Below are 25,213 nucleotides of genomic sequence, written 5' to 3'. Positions count from 1 at the left end.
CTTTCCAAGTGGTGGTATCAATTACACTCCCATTGGCAGCTTGCGAGTTTCCACAGGTCCCTACCACTGGCACTTGTTATGATCAGACTTTGATTTTTACCCATCTGATGGTTGTGCAGTTTTAATTTGTGTTGATATTTCCTCTGTTTCTAGTTATTTTTTCTTTTGTTTTTCCTTCCTTCCTTGTTTCCTTTTCCTTTCCTTTTTGGTATTTTCTTGACTATTCTTGGATCTTTATACTTCCATATGGATTTGGAATCAATATGTCTGGTTCCATGAAGAACCCTGTTAGATTTTTTTATTGGAATAGTTTTGAGAGCATAGATTTATTCGCAGGTTACTTGGCATCGTTAGTAAATGAGTGTATCCAACCATGAACAAAGGATATATTTCTATTTATGTAGGTCTTCCTTCACTTCTTATAATAGACTATTTTTAGAGAAATTTTAGATTCACTACAAAACTGTATGTAAAGTACAGAGAGTTCCCACCCCCCCGACCCCCTACACCCACAGCTTCCTCCAGTATCAACATCCCGCACATCTGCACATCCCACACCAGAGTGGTACGTTTGCTACAATCAATGGACCTATACTGACACATCATTATCATACAAAATCCATAGTTTACATTAGGGTTCACTCTTGGTGTTGTACATTTTACGGACTTTGACAAAAGTACAGCAACATGTATCCACCATTGTCATATAGTATTATACAGGATAGCTTCACTGCCCCCAAAAACCTCTGTATGCTGTCTCTCCCCATCCCCTCCTCCCCGCAACCCCTGGCAATCACTGATCTGTTTACTGTCTTCATAGTTTTACCTGTGCTGGCACGTGCATTGCCTTTGCTTTGTGTGGAATCACACAGCCTTTTCAAATTAACTTCTTTCACTTGTTAATACCATGCATTTAAGTCTTTTCATGGCTTGACAGCTCATTTCTTTTTATTGCTGAATAATACTCCATTGTCTGGATGTATCACGGTTTATCCATGCACCTACCGAAGAACATCTTGGTTATTTCCAAACATTGGCAATTATGAATAAAGCTGCTATAAGCATCTGTGTGCAGGTTTTTGTGTGGACATCTTTTCAACTGATTTGGGTAAATAACAAGGAGCACAATTGTTAATCATATGGTAAGATTGTGTTTAGTTTTCTATTCCTTTACATTGAAAAAAAACGTTTTACAGTTTTCTAAGAAAACATCTAGAAATCTTTTGTTTATGTATTTCTAGATGCCTTGTAATTTTTGTTGCTATTGGAAATGGTATCCTTTGGATGATATTTTCTTGTTTCCCATTGCCAAGCTAGTAAGTATTCAATAAGAATGTCCTTGATTTATGTAGGATGATCTAGTAATTAACAATCATGCTAAATACTATTTGTTTTAATACTTTCCATGCAGTTTCCTTTATCTGTCTATCTGTCTATTTATCTATCTATACAGAGAGAAATAAAAAGAGATTTATTAGAAGGAACTGGCTTACATGATTATGGAGCCTGAGAGGTCCTAAGACCTACAGTTAGAAAGCAGGAGACCTAGCAGAGCCACAGGGGTAGTTCCACCCTGGGCCTGAAGGCCTGAGAATCAGAAAAATCAATAGTGTAAGTTCCTGTCCAAAAGCCAGCTGGCTGAGACCCAGAAAGATCTGACATTTTAGTTTGAGTCTAGGGGCCAAAAAAAGGCCAATGTCCTAGCCCAACTGTCAGGCAGGCCAAGTTCCCCCTCACTCAGCCTTTTGTTCTAGTCAGGCCTTAAGCTGATTGGATGAGGCCCACCCATAATATGTAGAGCAATCTCCTGACTCAGTCTACCAATTCAAATGTTAATCTCATCCAAAAATACTCTCATAGACACACCCAGAATAATGTCTGACCAAATTTCTAGGTATCCTGTGGCCCAGTCAAGGTAACACATAAAATTTACCTTCACCTAAGGAGAATATGTTCTTGAAAGGTCTGGAAAACTCAACTGTGAAACCTACCGAGCCTGTCATCCTTGTGTGTGTGTTTGTTTGGTTGGGGAGGCTGAGTAACTTATTTTTCATGAAGATCACTTCCTTAGAGACATTCTGCCCTTCAGGGACCCACCTGGGCTAGTCCTTCCTGTTTCCCGTTGAAGAAGCTTGATCTCCACTGAAGACTACTAAGATCCAGGAGACTAAAGGAACTGAGAACCCTGAGCTATTTTATTTGCAGAAGCTGCTGGGTTTGGGGCTTACCATTTAGGGACTTTGTATTTCACATAGCAGGTACGAGTTGTTATTTTAACTGACCACTAGAGGACAGTAATTGATCAAAAAACAGGTACAACATAATAAATGTCTGAAACAGCTATTTGGTAGATAAAAAAATTAGATTTTCCCCTTTTTGCCCATAAGGATCCTGAGATTTAGAGAAGCAAGAAATGTATCCAAATATTATATTCCAGTACATAGATAATCTGGAATTTTAACCTAGTTCTGTCTATGGGGATATTAGGATTCCCCTCATAAAACTATTGCAAAAATGAAAGGAGATGATACGTGAAAAATCTTTTTGGAACAGCATGTGGCACCTGGTAAGTACTTAATACATTTGGGCTATTGTTATTGTTAAGTAAACCAATATTTATTAAGTGGCTCCTGTGTTCTGATATCACCATTGTGGCTACTGGGGATGGGACAAACACACACACACACACACACACACACACACACAGACTCCTTGCCTCCTGCATCTTACACTCCAAAGAGGGAGGTCGACAATAAACAAAATAAGAAAAAGTGTGCATTTTTCTTAGTATAAGTAATGAAGACAGCCAAAAATAGAGCATGGAAGAGGGACAGGGCTGGAAGAGAACTTGTCATTTCAAATAGGGCCGTCAGAGAAGGCTTTACTGAAGAGAGAGCCAGCAAAAACCAGAGACGGAATGAACTTCCAGATAGACAAGAGTCATGTGGATGTCCAGGAGTCGATTACTGGGGCGGAGAGAAGCATATGGGTAAAGGCCCAGAGACTGGTTGGTGCCTACCTTCCAGGAGTGGCCAAGAGGCCAGGGTAGCAGAAAGGGTGGATAATGATGGCAAATACTATAAAATGGGGCCAGAGGTGAGGCATGGAATTAGGGAGCCAATGGTGTAAGGCCTCGTAGCCTGGGATGCTTTGGCTTTTATGTGGGCTAATAAGTCATTGGAAGATTCTGAGCAAAAGGGTGACCTCATCTGACATGTATTCAAAGCTCCCTCCAGCTGCTGTGAGAGGAAGGGACTGCAGGGCACGTGGAGGCAGGGAGCCCAGTGAGGAGGCCACTGAAGGACTCTGGGGGAGAGATGGAGACGTGCTAAGGGCTTAGACTGGAGAATAAAGATGCTGGTGATGACAAATAGCCAGATTCTGGATCTATTTTGAAGACAGAGCTGGTACGATTTGCTGACAGACCCAATGTGGGCTGTGAGAGAGTGTCAAGGACAACTCCAGGGCTTTTTCAGCCTGAGCAACTAGCAGGACAGAGCTGTCACTTCCTGAGACCATGAGGATTCAGGGAGGAGAGTGTCAGGAAGGCGGGAAGTGGGAATAATCAGGAGTTTGGTTTGGGGCCTGTTAGTTTTGGATGCCTCTTAGAGATTTGGCTGCTGGATATCCAAATCTGGACTTCGGGGGCCTGGGCTGGAGATGTAACTTTGGCAGCTTTGAGCTGGCCTCGCCCACGACCACACAGGGAGGCAGCGGGGAGGTGGGGGCGCTCTGCCCAGGACTCCGACCCGTGTTCTCCACTCAGCACCTCAAGCGTGGGTTGTGTCCTAGGGAGCATGCTGCAGCCCCTGCCCCTCCCCACGTGGACTGTCTCCCAACAGGAGCACCAGCCTCCGTGCCTGAGGCAGGGTGGGGAACACCCGGGCCTCCTCACCTCCGTTCACTGCACTGGGTCATTGCACTGCAGGCCAGTTATTCCCAGAAAACAGGAAAAAAACCCCACACCCAGTTACCCATTAACCCAGCCCTGAGCAAGGGCCAAGTGGACAGGCCTCATTTTCTCAGCAGAGCTGGTTAGTCCAGGGAAGGTATGTTACATGCCAACCTCAATTAATTAGGTTTGGCTCTGGGTAGTGCTTTCTTAACAGGGGGAAATGGGGGGGTAATTGATTAGCAATGTCTGCCATGGGAACAGGATCATGAAGTGGTTGCTCAGGTGCCAGATGTTTGTTATTCTTAATCTTCATGTAAATACTCATAGGGTTTTGCTTGAAAGGGCCTTTTGGGGCTCCTGCAGTGTGGCCAATCAGCCAGCTTCCTGAGAGTCTCAGGTTGAGTTAGAAGCTTTCAGTCCTGCTTGAATCAAACAGAAAGAGTCCCCAAAGCCAACCCCATCACTGTTCCACTCACCTCACCAGCTATACAATGAGGGCTTCTCAGTAGCCCTTTGGGTTGAATCAGATTTTCAACTACACAAACAGAATTTGGGGTCCTGGTGAGGAAGTGGCTGGTGACCACAGCCACACAGATGTCTTTCTTAGTGGACAGGTGCCCTCAATGAATAGGGGAGCTGTGGTCTTTTCCTTTCCTTTTCTTTTTTTTTCTTTTCTTTTCTTTTCTTTTCTTTAGCAGAAACACATCTTTCAATCATAGGAAGATGAAGAATTAAAGTTCTCCTACCTGGATAGAAATTTCTTCCTTAGTGAGTACCTGACGTGGGTATACAATTTAACCTCAGGCAGATTTAGGATTACATACAGCATGCTAAACCAAGAATTTAAACTTGAGTCAATATTTCTGTTTAAAGAAGAAATCTCCATACATTTAGCTTTTTATATAAACAGATTCTTAAGAGAACTTAAGGTTCACTATATTTATAAATTGGATTTATAACTGAATCTTTAGGAAGATTTTGTTTATATCCCATAAGTGAGGTACTGAAAAAGGAAATAAAATCTATTCATTTATAAATGCACTTTAACGTGTGCATTTGTTATGAAGGCAGACAGAACTGGTTTGTGTGTCCTGAGGGGTGGCTGAGTTGATACTGAGGGGTCTGAGGCCAAAGCTTTGAGGTGTAAGCCGGGAGCTGTTGTGGGGGCCTGGGTACCCCCTCTGTCTGGAAGGGGTGGACACAGAAGATATAGCACTTGGTAGGCTGTGGAGCTTGGCAGTTAAGAGCTCTACCACTTAACAGCTGTGTTACCTCGGGCAACTTACTTAATCTCTCTGAGCCTCTGTTTCTTCATCTGTAAAATGGAGATAATGACAGAACCAAAACCTAAATCATGGAGTTGCACAGATAAATCCATACTCTGCATGTAAAGCACTTGGTACAGGGCCTGTAGATGGCGCGTGCTCAGTAGTGATTGGATAATGGTATATTATTTCTCTGCACCTGCTCACAGTCTGTGACTTTCCACTACTCCCCACACAAGCTTTGCTATTTACTATGCTTCTGATCTGGGGCAGATCATTTTACATGAAATGAGATTCAGTTTCTCACCTGCATAATGGAGATAATAACTCCTACCCTGACTCCCTTGGCTTAACTGTTGAGAGGTGTGAGCGAGGTGACACACATGAAAGCACTTGGAAGTGCTCTGTTGCTGTACGACGTAAAGCGTTATTAATTCCCGTGCTTGTGGACTGGTTCCTTTCAGGGTTGCTGGAGTTGTAGGCAATGGGTGGTTTGTTACTGTTCAGAGGCTCCCACAGAACATCTGGGGTGCCCGGGTCGGGGTGCTGCCACACTGGACTTGAACAGGGCAGGGGGATCCAGATTTTGCCCAAAGGCTTTCACCAAGTGTGAATTTAAGTGGCCCTTGGGCTCAGGGCGGCATTGGTTAACCAGCCTGCTTTCTGAGACGTATGGGCTGAACAACAGCCTTGCTTCTTTTCACTTCTACGTGAAGCAAAAAGAACAGTCCAGAGAGGCTGGTGTCTGTCTTCGGAGACCCAACATCTGGCCCCTTTTCACCTGCCAGCAGCTAACGAGGGCATCTCAGCAGCCCTATTCATGAGAGGCTCAACTTTGACAAACAGAACTCCCAGCCCTGTGAGGCCCAGGACTCCTGGGCTGGTTGTGTCCTCAGCAGCTGGGAAGACAAGAAAACATGACAGCCATCCAGGTCAGGGAAGGTGTGAGCGTCCATCAGTGCCACCTCCCCAGGTGAGAGTGAGGATGGTGAAAGGCCCTCAGGGTGCCGCGTGGTACACAGTCCCTTCAGGTGATGCTGATTATCAGTCAGCCGGGGGCCCACTGGTCAGCCTAGAGCAACACACCCTCCTTTCCTACACTGTGTTTCCTGGGGGAGTTCTCCAGAAAGATGGGTCCAATACAGACACAGCTCTGCTCAGGGGTATCCAACCTAACCCTGTGATTGAGAGAGTGGTAGGTGGAGCCTCTATACCTGACTCCTCCAACTCAAAGTAAATTGCCCTCCAGATCATGTACACACACAGGCAAGCGCGCACGTGCGTGCACACACACACACACACACACACACACACACTCACAACCCAGGTAGTAGCTTCTGATGGCCTTGTTCATTCCCCTCAATCTCCCAGGCTGGGAGGTAAGAGTGAAGTGGTAGAGACTATCACTCACACTTATTTCAGAGAACGGAGCGAAAATGCATTTCCCGGCCTTCTTTGCAGTTTGATGTGGCCATTCATCAAAGTTCTCACCAGGGGAATGTGGATGGACTGGACAAATATGTGCTACTTCAGGGCCTAGGCTTTAAGACTGTGGTCCTTCTCCACCAAGCTCTGTTTCCCCTCTTGCTGGCTTGAATCCATGGAGACCTAGCTTCAGCCACGCTGGGACAATACAGGATGTCAGGGAATCATGATGGGGAAGGGGTCTGGGCCCTACCATACCTGCATTGACTAGAGCTGCTTGCTCACCTGGAAAGCTCACCAGGCAGTTAAATGAGAGATAAATAAACTCTTCTTTCATCTGCTGAGTTATTGTTGGGCCTCTTTGTTACAGCAGCCGAGCCTTACTCTGACTAGCACAGGGGAAAAGAGCGTGGTCGAGCTGAAGACTGCCCAGGCTAACACAACAGCCCAGCCCACCAGTCCTGTATGTCCCACCACTGAATGTCTTTGGGTTTGTATTACAAGAGGTAGCTGGGGAAGGATGTCGTGCACTGTATTGGTTAAGATGGGATCAGACAGACCTAGGTTTTAATTTTAGCTAGAACATTCATTAGTGTTGTGAACTTTGGGTGCTTTCACTAACAAATCGAGTCTCAATTTCTTCTTCCCTAAAATGGGATAAGAATATCTACTATTATATGAAATAATGAGATAATGTAGGTCAAGGGCTCGAAAACACTTGCTGTTATTAATGGGATGAAGTGATATGCAGACCTGATTTTCCCTGCCCTCTTTCCCCAGGAAGGAGGGAAGGAAGCTAATGTCTTGAGTTTTCCACAAAGTCATAAAATAGTCACTGACTGTTTTTTTGTTTTGTTTTGTTTTTGGAGAGGGGAGATAATTAGGTTTATTTATGTATCTTTTTATTATTATTATTATTATTTAGTGGAGGTACTGGGGATTGAACTTAGGACCTTGTGCATGCTAAGCATGTGCTCTACCACTGAGCTATACTCTCCCCTATAAGTGACTCTTGAATGAATTACAGTCAACCCTCAGTATCCATCAGGGATTGGTTCCAGGACCCCCCGTGGATACCAAGATCCACAGATGTTCAACTCCCTTCTATAAAATGGTGTAAGATAGGCATATAATCTACCCACACCCTTCCATATGCTTTAAATCATCTCTAGATTATTTATAGTACCTGATTCAATGCAAATGTTACGTAAATAATTGCTGGCTGGGGTAAATTCTAGTTTTGTTTTTTGGAACTTCCTGGAACTTTTTTTCAGCTGTGACTTCAGGCAGGAACCAAAGAGGAGTTCCTCAGTCTCTTCCCTGGGTGTTATGGAGACTTACTTTACCCTTCTGTGTTGGCCTCTCAAGGCACTGTGTCAGCCTTAAGAGGGCACAGGAAAGGGCGGGAATTTTCTGGAAATTTAAAAAAAATATTTTCAATACATGGTTGGTTGCATCTGCAAATGTGGAAGCCACAGATACAGAGGGCTGACTGCACAAGTCCCTAAAGCTTTCAACACATCATGTTTCTTAAGCACCTGCTCTGGGCTGGGGACTAGATGGGGCCGCAGGACGGAGATGCTCTTGTGGAACTTCATTCCTACTTCACTTCTCAGAAAACATCAGCCTTTTCAGGCTCACAAGCTGGAGTCCAGTTCACCTATTGAACTGAAATTTACCTTGACTAGGAAAGAAATCCTAGCTCTTCATACCTCCTTAGGGGATGCCGAGCCCCACCGCAGATAGGTTAAATCATCCTCTCTGGGGCCTGGACACTGATATTTTTCAAAATATCAAAATATCCTCTTGGTGTGGCCAATGAACAGGTGGAACTGAGCCTGAGTACTACTCCTCCCTGTCGCCCACACCACCCCAAACAGGAGTTTCTTAAATAAGGGCTGACCTTGGCATTCACCGGGCAAAACTTTCCACGGCTTCCACTGCTGACAGGCTGAAGCCCACACTCTGCATGGCACTGGAGGCCTCTCACAATCTGGAACCAGCCTCTTTCTATAATGACACTCGTGGCTAAGGTGCACTGAGCGTTTCATACGGCCCAGGCATTCTACCAAGAGCTCTCCAGGTGTCATCCCATTCCAGTTGTCACCTAACCTTAGGCAACTGTGTCTTGGCCCAGTTTCCTTATTGTAAAATGGGGGCATTCCAAGAAAGCATCTGGCACAGTGTCTGGCGTGTAGTTACCGCTCAGCTAACAGTAGCTCTTACAGCATCATCCCTGTTCTTTAGATGAGAAGGTTCAGGTTCAGGGGTGTTAAGTAACTTGCCCGAGGCCACAGCCCTAATAAGTGAACAGAGATGGGGCCTGAACCCAGGAAGTCTGGCTTCAGTGCCCAGACTAGCCTGCCTTTCACTCTGTCACTGAAGGCAGGTGCTCACCTCAGGCCAGCTTCCAGAGCGGCCCTTGAAGAGCTTCCCTCCGTGGTTAGAACGCCTCCCTTTGTCCTCCTCCAGGAAGGCTTCCTCCCAGCGCGCCCCTCCTCCATGGCCACCCCCCTAGGCCAAGGCAGACACCCCTCAGCCTTCTCTGCAGACCTCTCTCCACTCTGATCCTACCCAGCTGTCACTGAGACAGGGTGCACCCCCCAAGGGCGACCGCGTCCTCGTCACCTCTGGCTCTGTCACGCCTGGCCTGGCACGGAGCAGACCTTTGCAAATGTTTGCTGGATTTGTTGCAAGCCAAATCCATCAGAGAGAGCCGGGCCAAGAGTGGAGAACAAGACCTTCTGGCAGGGCCGGCCTGCCTGTTCTCAGCTGTCAGGGTGCACTCCAGAGCAGGCACACTCGTGCTTTTCTTGGGCCAGAGTTCCTTCAGCATTTGCCAGAACTTCCAGTCCCCTGGCCCTGGCTCTCATTTTGCTCTCCAGCCACCCCTCAAAGTTAGCCAGCAGGGGATTCACCCCTAGAAGAGCCTGTACCATCCAGCAACATATGTCCAGAAGATTCCTCACCACCCCTAGTTCATTTATTCAACAAAAATTTATTGAACCCTGCCTTTGAGCCAGGCACTATGCTTGGCACCGGATACAGGGTGGAGGGCAAACCAGGCATGGTCCCTGGCCTCACAGAGCTTATGTGCTGGCGGGGGAGACAGTCAATGAGCAGGTAAACACACAAACAGATGTGCAATGGTACATTTCATATGAGAAGAAAAGAGTAGGGGGCTTTGAGATAGATTAACTATTCAAGCACAGTAATCAGGGAAGGCCTCTCTGAGGAGGTGACATTTAAGCCAAGGCCTGAGGGTATGAAGAGCTCAGCCTTCAAGGCGTAGAGGAAGAGCATTCTGGGCAAAGTGAACAGCATATGTGAAGTCCTGGAGGTGGGAATGCGGTTGGAATGTGGAGGAAATGGAGGAAGGCCATGGTGGCAAACCAGGGAACAAGATTGGGACTGGCAAGAAATAAGGCTGGAAGTGAGCTTGGGACCAGAAGAGGAAGAGTTTGGATTTACCCTTAGAACAACAGGGTAGTAGAGTAAGGATCTGAAACCAAAGTTGATATGATGTGGTCTGCACATTTAAAGCTCTGGTTGTGTTGAGAACTGACTGGCAAAGCAGGTCAACATTTTGGAGGTCAGTAATTTGGAGAGAGGGGATGTGGCCAGATCAGGGTGAAGACTGTGTGTTCAGAGAAGTGGGTGGACTCCAGAGATATTTAAGAACCTGGCAGAGGTGTCCAGAAGAGCTAAAAAAACCCCCAAAACTTTATTGAATATCTGCGACAACCCCAGCAATGGGGTGGGAGTCAGGGGTACCAGAAAGACTTGGGCATAAAAACCGAGATATGTGCCCTCAAGCACCAAAACCAACACACACAGTCACCTTCCCCCGACAATCTCCCAGGGAGAATAAACCCAAGAGCAACTAAGATGATGGAAGTTCTGGGCCATTTCCACTTCATTCAACGGTGTCAGATGGTTCTTTTGGAGTTGGGTTTTTGCAACATGAAAATGTGTTTCCCACTGTCCCACCACGAGTAAATGTTGGATTCTTGGGCTAAGAAGTGGCCAAACTGCAGCACCGGAGCACTGACCTAGTGACCTGGGAGCAGTGAGCTGGGGTGGCCAGGGAGGAGGAGTAGGGGAGGAGGGGGAAGGGGATGAGAGGAGAGGGGAAGAGGGAGAGAAGGAGAGAAGGGAGAAGGGGAGGAGGTGGGGGGAGGAGGGGGAGGTGGGGGAGGAGGGGGAGGAGGAGGGAGAGGATAAATTCTTCCCCCGCCCCTTGTGAGAAAGGCAGTTAGTCTTCGCCTTCTGCTACCTCCCTCTGTCCCCCTCTCCCAACTCCTGGGAGCCCGCTGACCGCCCTGCCCTCCCTCTCTATCTCCCTCTATCTCTGTCTCCCTCAGGAGCACTGCTGGCCCGTGATCCCCTCCCAGAAATGATGCCTCTCTCCTCACTGTCTTCCATCACAGATGGGTCCAGGAGGACCGCAGTATCTGATCCAAATAACTCACAGTGAAGAGTGAAGGGATTACTTTAGTTCTTTATCCCTCCTTGAGGAATTTGCCTTCTCAAAAGAGCTTTCTGGGTCATTTAAATGATCTCTGCCCTTCTACCCACTTCTCTGAAAGGGCCCATTTTCCCCAGGGCTTTTGCAAACTCTACTTTTGAGCCCAGGGAGTCTCCTCAATTCAGCCTCTGGGGAGGGCAGTTCCACCGAAGGGTGAGGGTGGGAGATTCTTCCAGGGGGTGACGTAGGAAGCATTTAATAACCAGTGCAGAATAAGCACCAATGCATTGCCAGCTGGAGGACACCACAGCCTTGGGTCTGCCGGGCCTCAATCAGCACGGAGTCCTGCGAGGAAAGCCATGTGGTGGCGGCACTTGGAGGCATGCAAGGAAAGCAGGTATTTGTCAACGAGCACAGAAGTGTTTCTACATTTTAAGAACTATCTGGCAACACTGGGCCAGTTGTATGTCAGTCCTGGTCTGCCTGTCTTGTCCGGGCTCTGCTGTTCCACTGGGAGTGGTCTCTGGGCCATTGTTCCCTCCATTAGAGGAAAAGTGGCCTGGGCTGGAGCTGGGTAATGAATGGCCTTTGAGCAGAGCCAGCTGCGTGGAATCCCGGGTGAACAGGATCTCAGGCCCTCGACCCACTGTGTGACCTTGAAGGGCCGAACCGCCTCTGACTCTCCTTCCTCTCGCCCCTCCTCGCAGTTATTTTTGTCCAGCCTGACAGCCCTTGGCGGTCCCAGCAGTCTGGGCTCCGTGAGCCGGATGCAAACCAGGCAGCACAAACGTCTGGGGCTGAATCCCAAGAGGATTCCTCTCTGGGCGCCATCACGTGGGAACATGGTCCTCCGCACTGTGTATCCAACGGGACCACACGCCTGGAGGACGCGGTGACCCTGCGAGAGGCAGGGAGCTGGGTTCCCTGTCTCTCAATCCTGGTTCCTGTCTAGGGGTGCCATCTGAAGCCTGGTGATGAGGACACCCTGTCACCTCCCAGCTGTGTGAGAGGAACTGTTGGTCAGCTGGAGGGTGGGTGTCTGCAGCTGGGAAGAGGGCAGGAACCGGCCCTGCTGGGATCCCGATCTTCAGCCTTGGCCATAGTGGACAGCAGGTCTATCCTGGGGTTCACTGTGATGGGGTGGGTGGGAGACAGGGGGGCTGGGAAGACAAGGTTCCCAGGAGACGTCTGTGCAGTTACTGTCTCAGGAAGCGAGACAGACTCTGTGTTCTGGCGCCGTGGGCCAGTCAGTCACTGCTCCTGATTGGGGTCTGATCCCCAGGGAAGCAGCGTGTCTTAGGCCATTATGTGTTTTAAGTGAAAGCATTGTTCCCAGACTTGAGATTAAAGCCTACTGCCCCATGTGTGCTTGGGCAGGAGAGGGGTCTGGGCACAGCTCTCAGGGGCTCCCCCGGGACTCATCTATCCAGGGAAGAAATGAGACCAAGACTCAGCATTCAGCTCCGGGAGAAGCTGGAACAAGCAGTAAGGACGGGAGATGGGCCAAAGGAGGAGGGGGCCTCTGATGGATGAAGAAGACACCTTCATATATGAACCAGTCCAGGAAGCAGAACAGAAAAGGCAACGCCATTTTTAGAGCTCCTGGATAAAGAACTCTCCTCACTCCTGCGGGCAAAGCCAGCTCAGAAAGCCCCGATTTCAGTGATTTCAGAGACCCAGGGGTGGCAAAGCACAGCTCCTGCTGGCCTCCCAGCTGGCCCTGGGGAAGAGGGCCTGGGGGCAGGGACAGCCACATAAGCAGGAGACCCCACAACACCAGGAGGGGCAGGGGAAGAAGACCGCAGGAGAGGGGCCACATGGCTGCTCCTCGTAGCCCTGCCACTGGGGGCCACAGGCAGAGGGGCAGCTGGCCTCTCCAGAGGGCGGGCCCTCCGGGTAGAAGATGCCCCTCGACTGGGCAGCCAACTCCTCCGGGCTGGCAGAATGGGGGTGCCAGTGGCTCTGCGCAAGGGAGTGGTTCGGAAGGCTGGGATGGGGTAAGCAAGAGAGGAGGCGCTGGGGAGGATGGGGCCGGGCACTCTTCCGAGGATGGCGAGCTGGTTGCTTGGGGCAGGCAGCCCTGGACAGCTATGGAAGAAGGACCAGGGCCAGGCAGGGAAGGCCAGGGGGCCAGCGGGCGTGGGTGAAGGCTCCATCTCGGCTGCATAGCTGTTGAGGTGGGAAAGAAGGCGAATCCTCACAGGGTCCGCACGGCTGCTGGGCCCTTCCAGGACCCCCAGGTACCTGATGACCTCGGTGAGGCACTCCCGAAAACCGATGCTCCTGAAGTCGACTGCCAGAGCTCGGGCATCAAAGAATCCTGCAAAGTGAGGCGTGATGAGGGCATGCCAGGTGGGGGACAAGCACTGAGCCTGGAGTCAGACTGTCTGAGTTCTGGACCTGCCTTCCCCACTCACCCCTATGTGACCTTGGGCACATCACTTCACCTCTCTGAGCCCCAGTCTCCCCATCTGCAAAGTGGGAATAATCATTCCTACCTGGGGGTGAGGAGGTGGGCTATGAGGATCAAATGAGCTCACTAAACTATAAAGCATTATAAAATGTAAAATATGGGTTTCATCACAATTCATGATAAACTCAAAAAAGAAACTCTGTGGCCAAGATAACTGCACTTAAGTAGACCCTTGCCAGGTATGAAATGGCTGCTCACATGGAAGTGTAGGACAACCCTGCCTGCTGATGGGGGCAGATGCTGGGAGGTGGTGGCAGCAGCCATTAGAGCTGGTAGACCCCTTGGAGAGGAGGCCAGAGCGTAGCGGTGAAGCATGAGGTCACCTTGGAGGCCAGCTGCTTGACCATAGACTTCACTAGCTCCCTGAATATGGACATGCCTCAATTTCCCTAGCTGTGAAATGGGTATATAAAAGTACCTGCCCCCCCCCAAAAGTACCTGCCACATAGGGGCTTGGGGGCAAAATGAAATGGTGCACAGAAATGCTCAAGAAGTGAAAAGTTAGCTATCGTTTATATGACTGGCTAGGTCCCCATGGGCATTCGAGTTTGTTCCCCAGCCCAAAGGGCAGTCCAGAAAGCAGGATCCTACTCCGGTCCTCAGCGACTGTGCTCAGGCCCAGGACCCTGTTTCTGACCTGATTTCGGTGTGGGATGACCCGGGGACTGCCCGCAGAAGTAGTCACACTCTCACTGCCTCTCCGCATCTGCCCCTTTCTCAGCAACCTTCTGGGCAAAGATAGAAGGGCCTCAGTGAGCACTGGCCTCATGATCATGGCAGTAAATATCAGGTCCCCGGTTCATGGCTGAGGCCCCACAGAGGGACAGCTTGGTAGGAGACGATGTTTGGAGTCAGGCCTCCTTCCTGGTGAGGCCTGGCTCCACTGTATATTTAGTTGTGCAACTTTGAGCAAATCCCATCACTTTTCTGTCACTGGTTGTTAATTAACAATTGCTGAGTTCTTCCTAAGCACTTAATTTGCATTAGCCAATTTAAACCTCATAAAAACCTATTGTTATTCCCATTTTAGAGATCAGGAAACCAAGGAATAAAGAGGTTAAATCATTTGAGAATAAATAATTTGTCTGAGAATAAACCATTTGTCCAAGGACAGAAAGCTAGTAAGTAGTAAAGCCAGGGTTCGAAGCCAAAGCCAGGGCTCCAAGCCACAGTTCTCTGTCTTCCCACCAGCCCTTAGCCAGAAAATGGTGAGGACAACCCCCACCCTCGAGGCTCTCGTGAGAATCAAATGAGATAACATTCGTGGAAGCATTTTGAAAACTATAAAATGCTGCCCAAATATTAGTCACTATTTTTCTTTTAATTGGAGAAATATAAATGTAGCATGAAACCTCTCCCTCATTGGTTGATTAGAGACAGAAGTTTTCACTGTCGGCGGTGCATACTTTTGGCAGAAGTTCTTGGAGTGACCACCTATATCAGGGTCACCGGGCATGCTTGCTAAACACTCACACTCCAGTCCACACCTACTGCTTCAGGATCTCTGGGACGTGACCCACGACGCTGCCTGTCCCCACATGACACTGCTGCCCACTGAGGCTTGACAGGCACCAGGGTGGGCCACTTAAAATGCTACTATCCCCTGGAGGGGCGGCAAGACAAGGTTTGAGGATTTAAGTCTTTGTGGCCAATGTCTGTGGAGCTTTCACGGTTTCCCAATTGTGAAATCGCCAAAACACACAGAAAGGCTTCAGGCAGACAAAATTTCCGTTTGTCCAGAAGTCTTTTAAAAGCCACAGTTCCGTGACTTTATTGTAATGGACTCGCTCAAAATAACAGAATGAGCTCCATTTGCATCCTACTACAATCCTGTGACTAGTTTTCAACTGTGAGCGCGACACAGCCTCCCAGCACTGCCAAGGACGCAACAGCCCAGAAGCCTAGCCCAGTGGGTCAGCACACCAGTGAACTGCTGTGGCTAAAATTCTCAGGCAGGCCCCACCCTGCCTGGAACTGGGGTCCCAGTGGGAACAAGCTCATTCAGGCTGATGCTTAAGGAGGCCCTGGGGGCGGGGGGACCAGTAGTGGAAGGAGTGGAATTAAGGAAAGGGCCAGGACACACGGAGACAATGAAAGAGGAGAGGGCAATGCCAAGAGCAGAGGCAAGCTTTGCAAATGTTCCTCCTGGATCTGCTTCAGCCCCTCTGTAGACAGTGAGCTCCATGAGGGCAGGGACCACGTCTACTTTGCTCACCAATGTATTCCCAGGCCCAGCCCCCAAATATTGGCTGTACAAATGAGTCTAAGAGAATAGAGCATCAGTACCTGTCCCGCCGGTGGCGTGGAGCATCTTCAAGTGATCTACTGTCATCTGCAGGACCTCGGCTTTCTCCAGCTTGGAGGAGCCCTGTGTGTACAGAAGATAAAAGAGTGACGGCCTTCAGTGGACCTCTACCGCTCACCTCCTCCACATGCCGATGCGCACTCGCTGCCTCAATTTTCTCCTCCTCCTGCTCCACCACGGCTTGAAATTGGCCTTCTGCTTTGATCAAGGCCTCCAGATCTAATAGATCCTCTTCAGTTCTCATTTCAGCCCGCCTGTCCACCACACTACTGACCATCCTTCCTGAAAGCCCTCCTCCCCTGCCTTCCATGACAACGCTTTTTCTGGGTTCTTCTTCTACCTTGCTTGTGGCTCTAACTGCCAGTTAAAACAGTGGTGTTTCCAGGGGGTGACGGCTCACTTTTCTCACTTTGTGCACTCTCCCCGGGGAGACTCCTCTACCTCTGTGGCTTCATGCACCATCACTAGAATGTCACTCCTGCACACCCACTTGCCTCCTAGACTAGCTTTACCAGGAATCCACCTTCACACTCACACACACACTCCCACACAAGATTGAGCTCACTGTCTTACCCCAAAGCACTTGCTTTCTCTGCATTCTCTCTCTTGGGGAATGTTTCCAAAGCCTTCAGCATCACCTGGTCTTCCAGGTGAAACCTGAGGATTGGACTCTCCACGTGAGTCCCTTGAAGGTAGGTACCAGGTCTAGTTCATGGCTGGGCTTGTGAAGGTTTCAGTGAATGTCTGTGGAGTGACTGACTCATTCCCCCCAGCATACAGGAAAGCACAGGCCCCTTGACCGTGCCTTGGCACACACGGTGACAATCTTTGAGGTTGTCTGCTTGATTCAACTAACACCCCACTAGAGTCCTTCCATCCCAGAATGTTCAGTGACAGAGAGCTCACTCCCCAAGGAGCCTGTTCTACTCTCAAATAGTTCTGGAAATGTCAGTAGCGCAGAGGGAGAAGGCACTGTAGGATCACAGAGTCTGTGTTCCACTTCACTCTGCTATTTACTAGTTGTGTGATCTGGTGTTAAGTTACTTCACCTCTCTGTGCTTCAGTTTCCTTACCTGTGCAATGGGCATAATAATCCCTCCCCTTCAGGGACATTCTGAGGATTCAATTCCACGGGATGATGGACATAAAGCTGCAACCCCCGAGCCACCTCCATAAATATAAAATTCCATTCCCTTATTCCTGTCCATGGACAGATATCAGTAAATGACATCACAGAACTTAAGGCAGCTGCCACCAATCATTAAGAGATGATGCCTCGAAAGGTGAACCTTATCACAATGCACAATCAGCAATGTCACATACCTGCTTCTCAAAGGCAGTAGGAACCAAGCGCCGCAGTTCAGAAAGGCTGCTGTTAATGCGGTCTCGGCGCCGTTTCTCTATGATCTAAAACACAATGATGTACACACTTCATCACAGTTTCCAACACGCTTGATGGACACTGACTCATATTTTCCTTCACAATATTTCTGTGAGGTAGATAAATCCATTCTTACATTATGGAGGAGGCTCAGAGAGGGACAGTGATTTGCTTAAGGTCACACAGCAAAGAAGTTGCAAGGCTGGGACTAGAACTCAGATCTTTCATCTTGATCTGAGGGATGCTGTTCAAAATGCTCAGCCACTGGTACAGCAGGGCACCAACCAATGAGAACAGCACTGGAGCAGGCCCTGAAAACCCTGCTAGGCCACGTAGACCCCTTCAGTTGCTGGGTCATGAAATCTAGGAGTCCTAGGCATTACTTTCTCCAGCTAGGAAGGACTTTCATACCCACTAGCTCATTCTCACCTCACAATACTGGTAGCAGGACAGAAATCACAACCCCCATTTTACTGATAAAGAGAAAGAGGGCTGGATGGAAGTGGTTTGCTAAGGTCTCTTGGTTAGTGAGGGGCAGGGCTGGTCTCTGTCAGATCCTGGGTCTCAGTGCAGAAGTATAGCTATATCATGGGAGAATGTGGAGCCAAGAGAAAGGAGAGGTGCCTCCGTCTTCTGTCCCCTTTCCCCACCCCTCAGCACACTGAGAAAGAATGAAAGCTCTGGGCTCAGAGAGAAGCAGGGGGAGGCTGGTGCCTAATTGTGCCAGGTATTGTTCCAAGTGCATTATATTAATTCACTTAATCTTGAAATAACCGTTTGAGGTAGGTACCATCATTATTTCAGTTACACAGATGAGACAAGGACAGAGAAGACAGAGAAGTTCAGCGGCTTGCCCAAAGTCACCCTGCTAGCTACTGGCGGAGCCGGGACTTGAACTGAGGCACTGTAGTTTCCAGGTGGTGTTTCTGACCAGGGTTCTCTGGGCCAGGCCCCTGGGTACTCAGGGAAAACCTCTGTCAGGCAACTCTGTTGAGACACTCACCCCTCTGCGTTTCTTCCTGGCTTGCATCTGCGAAGGACTGGGAGTGGACAGAGGCCGGGCCATCTGGCTGGAGAGGAAGAGAAAGGCTGATTTCTCAGAGCTCAAGGACCACCTCCCTGGCCTGGGCTGACCTCGGAGGCTGGACTGTGGGCAGGCACTGCCCCCCTCCCAGTAGGCCGGGAAGAGGCGCAGGGCAGGCGTGGGTGGGGATGCCCTATCTCCCCTTCTCCCCGGAGGCTCATTTCTCCCGGGCACACGTCTTCCCCTACACTGGGTTTCCTGCCCTAGAGTCGCCGGCGGCGAGGGCCACGGGTCGGGGGCTTGGCTCTTGCCCGGACCTGACCTGCTCGGCCCAGCCCCATGCCCCTCGCTCCCTGCCCCTCGCCCTCGCCCTCGCCCTCGCTGCGACCCTCGCGGGCGTCGGGGGAACCGCAGCCCGGCCGCTCGGCTCCTGCAACCCGATCCCGCGGGCGGGGCAGGCGAGGGCACGGGCGGCGGCGGGGCCGGGCGGGCGGGTTGGGTTTCAGAGGGAGCCGCTGGGAACGAGCGTGGAAAGAACAGATGCCGCCGCTTCCCACGGGCCGGGCGCGCCGGCCGCCCGCCCTCCACCCGGCCTGCAGCTGCCGCCTCCTCCCACGCTGCGCGGCCGGGGCGAGGGGGAGGCGGCATCTGGGTCACAGGCCCCTCGCGGACTCTCGAGACACGGCCCGGCCTCCCCAGAAGGCCCCAGCCCCGCCGCGCATGCCGGGCCTCCGCTCCATTGCACTCCGCGGGCCTGAAAAATGGATATTTGCTCGCACCCTGGGAGTTCCCATCGCAAGGAAGAAGTTCAGCCCACCGGGGCTTTTCCTGCCCAGACAGACTGAAATCCTCTTCAACCCAACTGCTTCGCCCTCTTAATGGTTTCCTGCTTCAGAGGCTCTCGAAGTGGAGGGGATTCGCTGGGTTGCACTGAGGAACATACGTTTGACCAACATGCCAGAGGCCCCACGCAGTCTCCGAGCTGGACCAGAGCCCAGCTCCCACTGGAGACACCTCAGCCACAAACAACTTTAGACAAGGTGACTCCCCTGCTATTTCAGAAAGCAAAATGTCACACATCAGAACAGGAACCCAGGAGCTTGCCTCCATGGAATATGTCTCCTCTTCGCCCTGAGTTTCCATCTCAGCGAAGGCACCCATCTCCCACTTCTACAAGGTGGACACTCGGCCACCATCTTTGATTCCTCCTCTGTCCTCACCCACCCCATCAAAACCTGCCCATTCCAAGTCGAAAATACACCTCCAATCTGTCCCTTTTATCTCCACTGTCCATCTCAGGACCAAGTCCACATGGCTGGACCATCCACTGCAGGAGTCTGTTGCTGGGTCTACCTCCTACAAGCAGGCAGAGTGATCATCTAAATGCAAATCTGATCATGTCACTCTCTTAAAACTCATCAAGGGCTTTCCAATGCTTTTAGGATCAAAGCCACCATCTTTCAGGTAACCCAGCTGGCCTCTGTCACCTCCTAGACTCAACTCTTTTTTGTTTTGTGTGCTCCAGCCTGGGAATGCACTGAGTCCTTCCTGTGGTGCACATACTGCTCCCCTAGCCTAGCATCCTCTCCCCGCCCCCTAAACCCCAGCCCCTTTGCGTAGTAACTTCTACCACCCTTCAGATCTCAACTCAGATGTCACCTTCCTGGGGGAGTCTTTTCTGACGTCACCCCTCCCACCAGACAACCCGTGCTCTACACTCTCCTGACATCCTGCATTCATAGCATTTATGCCCATCTGTTGTTTTATATTTATATGATTATTTGATTAATGTCTATTTCTCCATCAAGGCTGTAAGCTCCATGAGGCCATGAACCATATCTGTCTCACTCACAGTTGTACCCAGTACTCAGCAAGTGCTTGGAACATGACAGAGAACACAGAGGTAATGCCATAGAATCTGTGGCTTAGCCCTTTGTGGAACAGAGGTATATGTGGCTTGGCTCACCCGGAGGGTCCCAGCCCACATGATGACCCTGCTGGCAGTAGAGTTTGGATCATTTTGATCAACTGCTCAAAGAGAGAAGATTGCTGGGGAGACCAGATCAACATTTGTCAAACCTACTGCTATGCCCCTGGCTTTTTCCAGCTACATCTGTAAAAGGATGTCTCCATCCAAACATCTGGACAAGAATGTAAGGGTCTGCGAAAGTTACTGGGAGGGACGGCTCGGCAAGCTAGGTCTAGGGCTCAGACGGCCAGATCCTGACATCTGTAGGGCAGCTTGTTTACAAAGCTTCACTCTGGACAAGCCACAAGAGCCAAGGTAGACTAAGAAACACGGCCTTTGTCCCCCTAGGCTGGATAAGGCCTCTCTAGGGGTATTGGGTTAGCACTGCCCACGTCACTGCCTCTCAGTCTGATCCCTCCTCAGGGACCATCTGTCGAAGACTGACACACCCTTTTCAGGGCACAGCAGTCTGGCTATCCCTTTACCCACTCTCCTGGTTCTCTGCAGTATTGTCCCTCTTCCTCCACTCCCACATCCCACAGGCAAACCTCACTTCACAGCTTCCTTGGCATTGCTACATACATTTCCCTCCTTTGAGGGAAAGCCCCATTTCACAGATGAGGATGCTGAGCACTGGGGGGGCTAAGGCAGCTTGCCCAGCCTACGCAGCTGCTGAGGAGCAAAGCCAGCATGGGAATCCGTGTCTTCTGGCTCCAAAGTCAGCATTGTTTTCCCTCCTAATTCCTATTTCCTGTCTGTCTGAATAGCCCTCCAGTCCCCCCAACCTTAAAGCTCCCAAGAGCTCAGCCAGACCTTGCTCGCTCCCAGGCTGTGATCTGGCCCTAACACTGGAAGGAGGTGTGAGAGCTTCTTGTCTGAGAGTCTGAAAATAAGGCAGATTTTCAAGGACCCAGGGAAGATATGTTGACCCCCAGGATCTGTTCCATGGGCCTCGAGGGGTCCCTAGCCAGAATTCTGGGGTGGTCTCCTGGGGGGAGGGGCAGCTTTCTAGGTGGTCTGGCGGCCAGTCCTGACCACCCTCAGCGCTCACCCTCAGTTCCTTTTTGGGAACTCCCCCATGAAGCCCTGGCAGGTGACCCCACTCATTTCCCATCATCCAGAGGCAGAATCACAATGTCTCCAATGAAGGGCTCTCAGAGAGCACTGAGCCCACTGGTAAAATAAGGAAACTCAGAGAGGGGGAAGGATCTGCTTCAGGCCACACAGCAAATTAGAGGAAATTCCAGAACTGGAGCCAAGTCTACTGGCTTTTAATCCAGTGCTCTCCCCAGTGCACCCCATATCGTCATTGTCCCGTCATGGTATATTTCATAGCCAGTACTTTTTGCTCTAGACAGCACTTCTGTGTTCACTTGTCCCATTTATTGTGCAATAGCCCTGTGAGGGTAGTATTGGGGCCATTTCCCATTTAGGAAAAATAATCATTTTATAGCTGGAGTGATAGAGACACAAAGTCAGTCTTCAGACTTCTGGCTTTTCATTAGACCATGCTGCCTCAAGAACATAGCACCCTCTACCGAATGGGGACCCCTTAAGGAGCAGCATTAATTGGAAGTTACCTTGTGCCAAAGCAGGGAGCTGTGTGCCTTAGGTCCATTACCTCATCAAAGCCTTACCCTGTGAGGCTTTTATTAACATCCCCATTTTGCAGAGGAGAAAACTGAGGTAGTTACGTGTCCAAGTTAATGGTAGTAAGAGTTACGCTCAGGTCTCTCTGACTTCAAAGGGTACCAGGAACGACCCGCCGACCCTGACCCAATGCCTGATATGTAGCAGATGCTCATTAAATTTTTGCAGAGGGGGATGGGAGATGCTATATTCTCAGTTCAGACCCACATGTGTCAGGGGGCTGGGTTAGATAGAAGCTCTGAGGGTGATTCCCACATGTGGGGCCGGATACCACCACCAGGCAGATGCCCACAGTGACAGCGGCACCCTGCTCTTTATTTTTACATCTCTGAGTGTGGGGGATTTGCGCCCTGCCTCTGACCCTGGGGAGGCTGGCTGCTTCAGTCCCGTGGCCCCTGCCACTGTTTATCTGGCTTTCTTTGTGCATGAAGCTCTTCTGTGAGAGATCCCTGAGGGCAGAGGCTGAGCAGGATACATCTGGGCCCCCCACGCCCAGCCCAGGGTCTGGGCCACAGCAGGCAGCATTCAGCGCTCCCTGAATTGAAGCATTGATATTTGCTGGGGGGAGGGCACTTTGGTGAGTGCTACAAAGAGGGGTCTAATAAGTCAGCTTCTGCCAGATGTCCAACTGCTTTCTCTCTTCTTAGCGGGGGTGGGGGGTCTGCTTGTCTAAGAATCTAGATAGTCTTCAAAAAATGGGCTCTGGGTTGGTTGAAAGGACAAAATGTAGTATAGGAAAAAGACTGCCCACTGATCCTTTATGCCATAGTCCAAATGCCACCACCTTCAGGAAGCCTTCCTTGCCACATTTGGTTGTGAGTGATCTGTCCCTCCTTAGGTTGCTCTCTCACAGCCCACAGTCGGTCTCTCCTTCCATTTTCCATTTTGTCCATGGTTTTTGTGTGATCTGGCAGGTCACTGACCAGGCTGCAAATTCTTGGAGGACAGAAGCCAGCTCTGATCAGCCTAGCTCTCTGACACCAATTTCATGCCTCTGATTCATGAAGACCCAATGACACTGAATTTGAGACACTACCACCACCACATGGTGTTGGGCCCTTCCCCTGCTCCTAGCAGGCACAGACTCAAGGAATTGATTCTCTAAATAGCAGTTTCTGCTAAATAATTTTAAAAGGCTAATAAGTTGCACAGGAAATTGTACTGTATACCCCCAAACCTAATGCACTGGACATTACCTCCTATTATAAAGCAGAAATAACTGGAAGCAGGTGGCAGTTTACTTGGGCTTGTGATTGAGGCAGGACCCCCTGGTCTCAGAAAACTGGAGATCACTGAAATTATGAAATACCCTCAAAAACACCCCTAAGAATGAACTGAATCCCCCTTCCAAATCTATTCTAGAGTCAAGTTTGAATGAGCCAGGAGAGACCAGATAGGCCTCCCTTTCCCACTCACTGTCTTTTATTTTACTGATGAGGAGACTGGCTCACAAAGGGAAAGCAGTAGCCCAAGGTCACAGTGAGCTGGTGGCAGACTTGGGGCAGGGACCCAGGCCTGCAGACTCCTAGTCAGTCCCTGCTGCTTTTTTAAGTGTTCTGGGTCCCTGACACTAATGTGCTAAGCTCTGTGCTAAACCCTTGACACAGGTTACCTCATTTGATTTTCCTAATAATCCTATGAGATCGGTTCTCTTATTTAGACCCGTTTTGCAGATGAGGAAACTGAAGCTTTGATTATTCACAGAACTGGGAAGTAGCAGAACTATATAAATCCAGTTTATTCCACAGGTTTGAAACAGGGTCAGAAAATGTATCAAGGGCTGAAAGACATTGGCAACAGGGTGGTTCAGTGGAAAGTGCACTGGAATTGGAGACTAGGACCCTGCACTGACCATGGGCAAATCAGCTACTATTTTCTGCAATACTAAAACCTTAATTCTCAAGTGCAATTTGCTCAAGGAAGATGTTCTTCCCCTGGAAGTCTTCCCCACCCCCCGCCTCGTGTGTGTGTGTGTGTGTGTGTGTGTGTGTGTGTGTGTGTGTGACGATATGAAAAGTGCTAGGGTAAAATTAAGAGAGTATGGTTACTCTGAATAGTCAGTATAGTCCAGCCAAGAGGGTGGGATTCCAACAGTCCATGGGGGTTTCCTAAGATTTTCACGGAAAAGTCCTCTCCGGTAGCCTCACCTGGCACTTGGACGGAAAGAGATCGCCAGTTGGACCTCAGACTTCGACCTGAACTCTTCCTCCATCCCAGCATCCCGAGCCCTAAAGGGCCGAGAGCGCACCGGATCCCCGGCACTCGTGTGCGTAACCGTGGCGCCACACCTGCGTCTCCCGGGCCGCCCCAAGTATAAGCTCCGCGCTCGCCGCCCGTCTGGCCGCTCCCCAGCCCGCTCGCCCCGGCGCGTCCCGTGCCCCCAGCCCGCCTTACCTCAGCTCGCCCTCGCGGCCCACGTCAATGGGTCCTTCGGATTCGCTGTCGGAGCCGATCGGCTCCCGGGGCCGCTTCATGGCGAGCGCGGGCTGCGCGGGTCTCCGCCGGGCGCTGCGGGCGGCGAGCCGGGAAGTCGGGCCCCGCCCCGGCCCCGCCCCGGGGGCGCCGCCGCCGCCCTTTCCCAGGGCCCTTTCCTGCGCCGCAGCCCCGGGCGCCCCCTCGCCCCCGCCGTGACGCGCTGGCCGAGCCGTGGGAAGGCCCCGGGCGGTCGCCGCCCCCGCCGACGGCTGGGAGGTCCGGCTCTGCTGGCCATCTTGGCCGCCACGCGCTGGGTGGCCTTGGGCAGGTGCCCTTGGAGGCCTCCGGGGAAGCCGGGGGTCCCCTACTGTCCCTGGTTCGCCCCGGGGCGCTGCCAGCCTGTGGAGGCGCGGCTCCACGATGCCCCAGCTTCTACAGAGGTCCACCCACAGCTCCAGCCTCCTGGGGTTCTGGGGACGGCAGACACGTCCGCTTTGGGGAGGTTGGTGGTGGTGGCAATGGCCTCATCCTCAGCAAGAATCCTCCAGCTTCTCCCAAAAGGGTGGAGAGTAAGTGGAATGTGTATGAGAGGGAGCTGCCCTCCCCCAAAGGGATGGCCGAAGTTGTAGCTGCACCACCTGAGCAGGACCAGCTCTGGCCAAGTTGCCTGAGGACCTGTCTTGGTGGTGGGTGTGGTGGGTGTGGTGGGTGTTACTGGGAATTGAGTCCCAGTTCACCAGAGGCAGAGCTGTTCTGGGAGGCCAAGAGCTTCCGGAGAGGGCCCATTCCTGAGGCTGTGGCAGGGCCTCAAAAGGGCGTGGGGAGACATCCTCCAGCCTCTCTTCCTCAGACCCCCTCCCCAACAATAAACCAAACTGTTCGCTCAGTAGGGCCTCCAGCTGCCCTGCCCCTAGGGAAGGAGACTCAAGGAAGAGTCTCAGAT

The 25,213-nt window shown here is 50.8% G+C and overlaps 1 protein-coding gene and 1 non-coding gene across 4 annotated transcripts; both read right to left on the bottom strand.

Moving 5' to 3' along the window:
* Positions 1–7,857: 7,857 nt before the first annotated feature.
* Positions 7,858–7,979, bottom strand: LOC116283020 (small nucleolar RNA SNORA26). The gene has a single exon (XR_004192565.1). It is a non-coding gene; the product is annotated as a small nucleolar RNA SNORA26 (small nucleolar RNA).
* A 2,794-nt stretch (positions 7,980–10,773) lies between these two features.
* On the bottom strand, positions 10,774–24,799 carry HEYL (hes related family bHLH transcription factor with YRPW motif like). 3 transcript variants are annotated; one of them, XM_072974702.1, is made up of 6 exons: positions 24,250–24,799; positions 18,216–18,282; positions 17,155–17,238; positions 15,813–15,894; positions 13,298–13,373; positions 10,774–13,222 (listed from the first exon to the last, which is right to left on the bottom strand). In XM_072974702.1, exons 1-6 carry the CDS (start codon positions 24,327–24,329, stop codon positions 12,697–12,699), a joined length of 915 nt encoding a protein of 304 aa, XP_072830803.1. In that variant the 5' UTR covers positions 24,330–24,799; the 3' UTR covers positions 10,774–12,696. The 3 variants fall into 3 exon arrangements, with proteins under 3 accessions (XP_072830803.1, XP_072830804.1, XP_072830805.1); XM_072974703.1 differs by having other exon boundaries at positions 10,774–13,373; positions 18,216–18,278; positions 24,250–24,793; XM_072974704.1 differs by having other exon boundaries at positions 10,774–13,373; positions 24,250–24,739.
* Between the last annotated feature and the right edge of the window lie 414 nt (positions 24,800–25,213).

The sequence above is a fragment of the Vicugna pacos genome, chromosome 13 (assembly GCF_048564905.1).
Source record: "Vicugna pacos chromosome 13, VicPac4, whole genome shotgun sequence".
Lineage (NCBI taxonomy): Eukaryota > Metazoa > Chordata > Mammalia > Artiodactyla > Camelidae > Vicugna > Vicugna pacos.
This window is presented reverse-complemented; position numbering and strand designations above follow the sequence as displayed.

Coding starts and splice junctions, on each gene's coding strand:
- HEYL (XM_072974704.1), bottom strand. CDS start 24,329: ATGAAGCGGCCCCGGGAGCCGATCGGCTCCGACAGCGAATCCGAAGGA. Junction 18,283..24,249: donor GGCCGCGAGGGCGAGCTGAG/GTAAGGCGGGCT, acceptor CTTCCTCTCCAG/CCAGATGGCCCGGCCTCTGT. Junction 15,895..17,154: donor CTACTGCCTTTGAGAAGCAG/GTATGTGACATT, acceptor CTGTACACACAG/GGCTCCTCCAAGCTGGAGAA.